Raw genomic sequence first — 9,712 nt, 5'->3', positions numbered from 1 at the left:
TAAAAACAAAATTTTTACATTTAAACTAAATTTAAGTTAAGTCAAAAAGAATAACAGAGCCTTAGTTTCACCGATGAGTAGTAGAAGTAGACTAGTAGTAATTCATTTCATCAATTGGATAAGGCAAGTGAGGTATTGCTTTCCAAGAGAAGAGTCAGAGGATAGATTAATGCTCCATTGGACTTTGGAGATCTGTCGTGTCGTGACTGTGAGCCACGTTATCGCCCCACAAGAAATCCATTTCATTAATACGTGGAGACTATGTATCATTTGTGGCTCCAGAATTTTGTAATAGGGTATTCAGAAATTACCTTAACTCTATTAGTTGACCTCTTAACCAATAATATAAGTACAAAATGTCATATGTTAGTATAAATAAAAAAATTAATTACGAGACGAAATGATAACTTAAAAATATGTACTTGAAAGTTGCGTAGTAGATAGTTTTTTTTAGGATGGAGGAAGATTTTTTTTTTTTACGGTCCTAGATGATATCTCATATTTTGTGCCAACATTTAATTAGCGTATTAATCTACTAAAACACTTTTGAAAAAAACTGTAGCGAATATGTTGAAATTGACCTTCTCGAAAATATGTTGTTCTTTAGGATAACATAATGAGACTTAATTTTCTATCGTAGTCTGAAATTCAAAGGAATATTATTCAAGTTAACAGGGTTTGTAATATAGTTGAATTTTTTTTAAAGTTTTGTCCGTAATTCTATTAGCTAACAAGATAAAAATAAATAAAGTAGTTATAATTGTAATGAATGCGAAATTAATACATTAGAACCATCGACAAAAAAAGTAGGGAAATTGATTTTGGCACTCCTGTTTTAGCCACAGGCACTCCACTTTGTGTCTTGATCATGTGAGATTACAAAACAAATTGTAGAGTGCCACTGGCTAAAACTGGAATGCCAAAATCACATCCCTAAAGGTAGAGAGATAACGCAGAGCATAATACTTACACCAATAGATTATTCCTTTTCAATTTCTTTTTTTTTTATTTTCAAAAAAAAAAAATTATGTGGATTGATGGGCCATAATTGGGTTATGATTAATGAGTGTTCAATTAGTTTTGGGTTGGGTGTTAAATTCTTTTTGAGTCAAGTGTTCAAGACTATTAGAATTGAGTATTTATTGATGTTTAAATTGGGTGTTCAAAAAAAGCTAGCTCATAATTTTTACATATATTTTAAGCAAAAAAAATTTGTTTGGTTGTTCAGTTGACCATGGAAGGCTCTATGTAGAGCCGCCTTTGCTACGCGTTAATCTCCGCTTGATCCGATGGTCTAGACCTTGGACTTAAAATTTCTTTGATGAAATGCAGAATTTATCAAACCGTAAAATCAAGCCCGAATAAGTTTCATTTAGTTTGTTCAAATTATGGTATAAATGTTTAAAAAAAAAAAATTTCGATATCGACTTGTGATTGGATTGATTAAAACTAGTTTGAGATGAACTCTCTTGATTAACGGTCTAAAATTCAATATATATATATATATATATATATATATATATATATATATATATATATATTTTAAAGTCGTTAAGTTTTCAAATCAAATTTAAACATTTTGCTATTCGGCTCACTTAATAGTTCAATCCATCACCCATAAGTATTATTGCTCTATCGAATTTGAGTCAGGCTCTCTCACATGTCACCTTGTTCACGAAATTATGAGGAAATAACAAAATGGCAGAGACAAAAAAAAAAAAAAAAAAATTAGCCAAAGGGTGCCAAATTCTGGCATATTCGCTGAGTAGGAGTATTATAAAAGAATTGCGTAAAAATCTTATTTTACCTCTTTTTTTGCACATTCGGTAAAAGGGTGGGCTGGCGCAACCTTTGTAATTGACCACCCTCCTGGTGCGACTATAAAGGGAACTTACCCGCTCTATGAAATGTCCAATTATGAGGCATAATTAATCCGATCGAAAAAAAAAAAAATTATTTATCACCACGTGGTGGGATGCGTCACCAAAACTTGATGGAAATGCAGTTGAAATGTGAGACGTACCCTCACTACCAGTACCAACCATATGCTATGGTCCCTAAGTCTAGGAGAGGAGGGGATGTTTTAGTTACGGAGGACTGCCACCACCACCTTGGTGGCGAATTTAATTAATTTTTCCTCATTTACAATTTCTGTTCGTCTTTTTGCAAAAAATGTTGTTGGAAGTTTCCGGCATTTAGCCTGACCATGAACTGGCTGGCTACTTTACGATAGGGGGACCATTCACTTTTTGACACGTGCAATGACCACATTGGTCAGCCGATGTAGAATTAAAGTGGGCCATACTGCTCACGTGTATTGATTAACTAATTGGAGTATTCTTCTTCAAAATTAGCTAACCAAATCCCTGAATTCCCAGCCGCACTCCCAACTGATTCAAGTTTAAAACCTCACCGATCACCGCATATCTCTCTCTCTCTCCCTCCCTCTCTAATCTCTACGCCGCCTTTAAAATCTACACTTCACTCTCTCCAAAAAACCTCTCTCTCTCTCTCTCTCTCTCTCTCTCTCTCTCTCTCTCTCTCCTCTCTGCTTCTGTTTACTTGCCGTCAATTGTTCCCACACATAAGATTCTTCTACTCGGAATTTCGCCGGAATACTTTAACTTTCTACTCGTACTTTAATCGTAGTACTTCCAGACTTCAATTGAACACTCAGTAGTACTAAACCTCCCACAAAAAGAAGAAGAAGAAGACACACTCTTTTTGTAGGGTTTTACGCTATGGCGCTCGCGTAAAACAATGGCGGCGAGTTCCAGAGGCTTGTCATCGACTCCGTTCGGCCTCAAACCGAGGAGAGCAGCAGCCGACGCGTCTCCCCAGCCGCATCACCACCGCCGCGTGCGTCTCGACTGGTGGAAGAAGAAGAAAATGCGGAGAGATTGCAGGGTTGAGTGCCGTTGTTCGGACTCCGCGGTCCCCATTAAGAAGAGCGTGGACAAGGCCGAGGAATGGCGGCTTGATTCCCAGAAGAGCCCTCGCAGAGCTCGAATCCAACCTTCGCCGCCCTCATTGCCGTTTGCGTCCACTCAGTACGTAAATATGTGATTGTTCTTAATCTTCTCCAACTAATTAATTGAGACTTAATGCTCGGTTAGGGTTGGTTACTGTTCTTAATCTTGCTAATCATCTTGCCCCGGAAAAGCAATACTTTTCCCCCCTATGGGTTAGGTAAGGAGACTGGAATTTGAGACTGTTTATTGGGGAATATGCCTGTTAGTGTCCCCTAGTGGAAAATTGTTCTCTACAGTGATGAAAGTTTCCCTATCATATATGAGTAAAGCTTCATGCTTTAGAAATTAGCCCAATTGTTAGGGTACAGCGTTGCCCAAGGCTGTTTTTGGATAGCTGCAGCCTGCAGTGTTAAAATGTCATTATTTGACGATGTTGGTCTAATCGTAATAGTGGGGGAATAAAGAGAGAAAATTTAGCTAGAGTTGGTTCTGTGGGCCGATAAGGAGAGGATGGGGGAAAGAAGGAGAGGTAGAGGGGGAGAGAGAGAGTTTGGCTTCCTATTCGAGATGAATTTTTTAGAGGTTTTTGACAAATTATAGCTTTGGCTATCCGCTATCCATTGGGGGATGCTCTTGAGAAGAATAATTTCATCCATGGAAATTATGAAATACTCCAAGATGTGCCGAAGTGTAATACTGCACATTCATAACATGGATAAAGCTGGAGGGCTCTATGCATTGTTACTTGTTCCCGCACTCCTAATTTCTCATTAACAATAGATCAGTACATTTGAGCTTCCCAGGTGCATATCAGTGAGCTAATGCCTGGCCTTCTGTACCTCCATACATATAGTAATAAATTGATATGAGCTAATACCTGGCCTTTTGTACCTCCATACTCATAGTAATAAAATAACAACGCTATGTTGTTCTGCTTGAAGTTACAATGTTTTGATTTTGCTGCAGTTCTCGGTTTGTTTCCAAACAGGAAAAATTCTATCCCCGTTGTACACCAAGAAATTCTGGTTTCCAGTCTCGCGACACCCCACCAAAACGAGGTAAATCTATGTTTTTTTTCCTTCAGATATTGGATTCCAAATAAGTATGTTGTAGTCTGTCCATCTAAGTTTATAATTTTAAATGATGTATGCACTCTCATCGTTCTATGATGGCTTTTTAGTTTGTGTGGAGCTCTTATAGTGCTGGATGATGTATACTAAGTTCATTGCTTTGATTCATGGTAGACACTGGTATTGCAAATGAGAAAGATTGGGGCATCAGTCTGGTAAATGAAAATGTCAATGAGTCTGGCACTAGCGAAGATGGCAGCACATGGTATCGAGAAAGTGGAGAGGACGTTGGAGGAAAAGGATACAGATGTAGATGGACAAAGATGGGTGGTCGAAGCCATGATGGCTCTTCAGAATGGAAAGAAACGGTACAAATGATAGATTGCTTTGATTTATCCGTTCTCTGATGTGTGTGTAAATGTAATCTTTTTGAAGCAATCTCTGTAATCTAGACTATATAATGGACAATTCTCTCTCGCTCAAATGACTCTTGTGTAACTGATTTCATATGTTGATAACGGCAAAGATTGTTAAGCATATATACCTATGAGGTTCTGACCATTTGTCTCGAAGGCTTTCCCTAAAGATGCTTAATGGTTAACCAATACTCATTTGCTACTTCTTATGTCGATATTTGATAATTTTGATTGCAAAGCTGACCCAGTTGCTTTGCCTTGAAGCTACTTCACTTCAATCAATCTTGAGCAGAAATTTTAGATGTGACAATAATATTAAAATGCTTTTTCTTCCTTCTGAAATTCCCTTATAGTCATAAAAGGCCATTACTTTCTGGTCCTGTGCGCTGTTATTTTGTGATGGGAGAAAGATAAAAGGAGGATACTGCCCATAACAAGACAAAGCGAGTAAAATTGAGTATGATGCAACCCATCAAATTCCAGAAATTCAAGAAAAAGGAAAGGAACAATGGGGGAATCTTCATACCACACTGCACACATACATGCAGTTACCGACGGATTTAAATAGTAAGCTGGGCCATCTTCACAGGTCACTGTTAGCCAAAACCTATAGATTTTAGGGTATTATACTCTTATATTGTCAATATGTGGAACATGCAAACCTAGGTTGAAGAACAGATGGTTGGATTCCTGCGATAAATAGTTAAATCTTACCACAAAAAGAAGAAAAGACGATAATAATATTCTTATTAGTATTTTTACCATTTTTACATAGAAAGACATTGAATTCGTTGACCCTATGTAACCATACGTTCGTTCTTTAAAACTTATTGGAAAGTCAAAATTTGTATCACTAGTATTGAACATGGTCTTTCTAATCTCAAAATCAACTGACTCGTTGGACAAGTTCTCATCTTTCTGCTCTATGTTGTTATAATGATACTTTAGTTCATTAGGTTGCATAATGGAATAGGAGTACTGACGACTTGCACAAAAGACCATATAGATTTTCTTGAATGCTTTATTGTGGCAGAAAATGAAGTGTGTTACATCACAAAAGATAAGTTGTGAATTCTTGTTCTTTTGAACCTTTTGCCATTTATTTTTTTATTCATGGATGTTTGTCTCCGTGTGTTTTGTGCCCCGGAGTTGGTATTCTTTTGCATCCTGGCAGGGTTGGATCCCTCTGAAGTGATACTCTTTCATGTGGATGTCCATCTTGTTGAAGGCATGTTGCCTGGAAAGGAAATTTTAGTTTCAATTCGGAACTTGGGTGAAGCAGAAAAACCAGACAATGCACTATTACCTTTTCGAAAATGCTGTACCATTGCTACTGTCAGTAGCTCTGATGTTCAAACAGAATTATGATCCATTGAATTGTTTTCATAACTTCATCAAGTATCATCCCAGGTGCATACATTTATTTGGATTTCTTGATCTCCTTGACAGTGGTGGGAGAAAAGTGACTGGACAGGATACAAAGAGCTAGGTGTGTTTCTTCCCTTTTATTCTCTAAACGAGATGGCCTGTGGCTGTGTCAGTTCAAGATAGTGTTTGTAGCTTCGGACACATCATAAATTCATTTCAGAAAATGGTGCATTGATTATTTGTTTTGGTTAGAGTTATAATTAATTCCATACTGCGTGTAGTGATATGCTGCCGAACAAAATTATTATTTCAAGATAAAGATGTGTGCTTAAATTCTTGGACAATTCTTTTCCCCTTGGCCGAGTTTTTTTTACTCTTGTTTGATATTCTTTATTACTTGCTGACCACAGTTCAACTATAATACAGTTCGACAGATAGTTTGTCATATGGCCACAGTTTCAGAGTTTTATTATGGAATCCTTCAAAATTATTTATGTAAACTACACTTTGGATAGGAAAGTTGATTGAAATCACAGTATAGCAATCTTTGTGTTACCTCTAAAGCAAAGGAAGGGTTCAGTTTTATGAAACATTAGGAGTCAAACATGATGGGAAATTTTTTTTTCATAGAAGAGAGCTTTTGGCTCTTCAGGAATGTCAGATGAGTTAAATGGTGTTTGACAATTGGTATCCCAACTTTGCTTGTTGCCAAAAACATTAGGTCAACCCATGTTGAGTCCTTGGATGTGTTATCCCCTGGGTAAAACTGCAACAGGCCAGTGTTCCCTCTGAGTTGTTGTATCTTTGGCCTTGGGCCATTCGTTCAAGTGAACTGGAAGAAGGATTCTTGCAGTGACAAAAATCATTTTTCACCATGTCCCATTCGTGTTCTAATTTTTTGAAGGTTTGATGTTTACGTGTCCAATCATATAATATCCAAGTCCCATGTCTGTATCCATCTTCCTATATTTTGCCCTTCATATGAATTCTTGTAGGAAAATCATTCATCCTACTCAAAAGAGGTGCCTTCTTTTGATGCCTTAACATTTCAGATGTTTGTGAAAATGCTTATTTACTTCTCTGTTGGATAAGTATAGGTGTAGAAAAATCAGGAAGAAATGCTGAAGGGGATTCATGGTGGGAAACATGGCAAGAAGTGCTTCATCAAGATGAATGGAGGTTTTGACTTTCTTATTCTCCTTTTGTTGCTCATTAATTTCAACTGTGTAAAAAGTTTTTTATTTCCTCCGATTTGCATTGCCAAATTAATTTCCCCTTTTCAAGAGTATGTCGTTTCCTCATTGTGATGATGACAGTTGTTCTTTCTGAAACCTCAGTAACCTGGCTAGGATAGAAAGGAGCGCCCAAAAACAAGCAAAATCAGGCACTCAAAATGCTGGATGGTATGAGAAGTGGTAAGCAAAGTTTTCATTACAATTTACAGATTGGGTTATGCATTTAGCAATACTCATGTCACCTGCCCTAAGTAAATATGATGTAACATTGATATGTGCAGGTGGGAGAAATATGATGCCAAAGGCTGGACTGAGAAAGGGGCGCACAAGTATGGCAGGCTGAATGAACAGTCCTGGTGGGAGAAGTGGGGGGAGAATTATGATGGAAGAGGCTCTGTTCTAAAATGGTATTCTCTTTTTGTACTTATTCAGAGTGATATAATGCCCTCAGTACTTCAGTGGGCTTTGTGTAAAAGTTTGACTTCAATAATTTGCGTAAAGCTTGTAATGTCTACACATAAAAGAAATTGAAGAACTTGTCTTCGACCATATACAACTAATAATATAAGTGTTTTGACTATTGAGCAGTAGGTTACCATGATGTATTGTGAGTGCGAAATAAGAGAACAAACAAACTGAATTCAGTAGATGTCAGGAACTAAAGAAACCTAAATGTGGCTCATTGGCATTTAGAAGCACCATCTCTTTATTGATGAATTGTGCCACTGCTAAAGAATGACTTAAAAAGAAGACATCATTATGAATAGATTATGTAACGATGAAAATATAGCCTCTAAGAATGCCTGGACTAAAATGTTGGAGGATGCTGTTTTTCTTTTTTCTTTTTTTTGTAGGTTTTAACTTGAAATAATAACCATGAAGGGGCAATAAGTTTCTTCTCGTAGTTGCATCAAAGTTCTGTTCTTTTTTTTTTTTTTTTCTCAGGACAGACAAGTGGGCTGAGACTGAACTTGGAACCAAATGGGGAGACAAGTGGGAGGAGAAGTTTTTTTCGGGCATAGGTTCGCGTCAGGGGGAGACATGGCATGTATCACCCGTTGGTGACCGTATGTCTCATCCTCCTTTTTTTTATATGCTAATGTTTAACTATGTGAACTCCATCTGTTTTTGGCACTTATCTTAGATTAAGTCCCAATAAAGTAAGCCTGGTACATTCTGATAAGACATGCCGTTAACTTTCACTAAGCAATGGTAAGTATTAGCAATTAAAGTCTTGAGAAATTGCTTATGTTTTGTTATAGGTTCTATGTGATTGCTAATGGCTTATATCAGAACGTCCTTTAGTGGAAATATACACGTAGTTTATCTTTGGCACTTTAATGAATATGGCTGCTTGCGCATCTACAATTTTCCTGCTCATTCGAAACAAGGACAAAAGAAGTGAAGACTACAAGAATATTAAGGAGAGAGTTCATGGGCATTGGCTTGAAGCCCTTCCATGCAGCTGAAATGGAGGAACACTTTTTCACCAATACGCCTGAGATATACAAGAGATATTTCACAATTTGCCTATCCAGTATTTCTGAGTTGTCGAATTATTAATCAATTATTCATCTGTTTCTAGGTTGGTCCAGAACATGGGGAGAGGAGCACTTCGGAAATGGGTATACTTCTACTTGTATCACTAAACTTCATTGATTGAGCAATATGTTGTTTAGGACTCGAGTAATTAAAGTACTGATATACTTCTCTCTGTGTGTGTATATACCACCAGCAAGGTGCACAAATACGGAAAGAGCACAACTGGTGAAAGCTGGGATATTGTCGTGGATGAGGAAACATACTACGAGTAAGATTTTTCTATTGGCTCTAGGCTTCTTGAATTTTACAAATGACGAAACATAAGCATTTTATAATATGATTTGAGGATATTACTTTCGTTTTACTCTTCAACTTTGGGAACAAGTTGACGAGGTTTAACTTTTGATGAAAGGGCTGAACCACATTATGGATGGGCGGATGTCGTGGGCGATTCAAGCCAGTTGCTATCTATCGAACCTCGGGATAGGCCACCGGGGGTTTATCCAAGTATTGATTTTGGGTCATCTCCACCGCCTCCAGATGATGTCCCACCGGACATGCCCTCCCACTCTCCACAATGAGAAGTAGATATTTATCTCATTTGTTCGAATCGGAGTTGTAATGGATAGAACTCTTCCTGTAACAGAAGGTTACATTCCAATTGTTCTTTCATTTTATTCATTCTTTTAAATTATTGAATTTTTCATGTAATTCTTGGACAGTGACAGGGTACTGATGCAGCATGGATGATGTAAATTCAGGGGAAACATGTCTAGCTGCTTATCCTTGTTGATGTAAAAGATTTAGGTCCCATTCCGAAACGGGATTTAAGTATTTATTTTTTAAGAAAGTAATTTCAAACTAAAAAATAATGGATTTAATGAAATTTAAAAATATGTAATATGGATCTTTTATACGGTGCAAAAAAAATTAAAAAATTAATTTTCATTTATATTATTTTTGAATTTGAAAATGTGAAATAAGTATTTATTTTTTAAGAAGATGTTCTGAAACGGGGCCTTACTCATATGCTTTATAGTTAACATAAATTGAATGAAATTTAACCTGCATGTCCATTGTACTAATTAATAAACTCAACATTTGATGTC

General features: G+C 36.9%; 1 protein-coding gene across 2 annotated transcripts; it reads left to right on the top strand.

Annotated features, from left to right (window-relative positions):
* The first annotated feature begins 2,361 nt into the window (after window positions 1-2,361).
* On the top strand, window positions 2,362-9,464 carry LOC131333101 (protein EARLY STARVATION 1, chloroplastic-like). 2 transcript variants are annotated; one of them, XM_058367439.1, is made up of 11 exons: window positions 2,362-3,050; window positions 3,939-4,030; window positions 4,217-4,410; window positions 5,908-5,947; window positions 6,924-7,005; window positions 7,164-7,241; window positions 7,343-7,468; window positions 8,007-8,128; window positions 8,647-8,686; window positions 8,797-8,871; window positions 9,016-9,464. In XM_058367439.1, exons 1-11 carry the CDS (start codon window positions 2,761-2,763, stop codon window positions 9,182-9,184), a joined length of 1,308 nt encoding a protein of 435 aa, XP_058223422.1. In that variant the 5' UTR covers window positions 2,362-2,760; the 3' UTR covers window positions 9,185-9,464. The 2 variants fall into 2 exon arrangements, with proteins under 2 accessions (XP_058223422.1, XP_058223423.1); XM_058367440.1 differs by lacking the exon at window positions 8,007-8,128 and having other exon boundaries at window positions 2,386-3,050; window positions 9,016-9,089.
* The last annotated feature ends 248 nt before the right edge of the window (window positions 9,465-9,712 follow it).

This window comes from Rhododendron vialii, chromosome 7a, assembly GCF_030253575.1.
Source record: "Rhododendron vialii isolate Sample 1 chromosome 7a, ASM3025357v1".
NCBI classification, from domain to species: Eukaryota; Viridiplantae; Streptophyta; class Magnoliopsida; order Ericales; family Ericaceae; genus Rhododendron; species Rhododendron vialii.
Note: the sequence above shows the minus strand (reverse complement) of the source record. Positions and strands in the feature narration are given on the sequence as shown.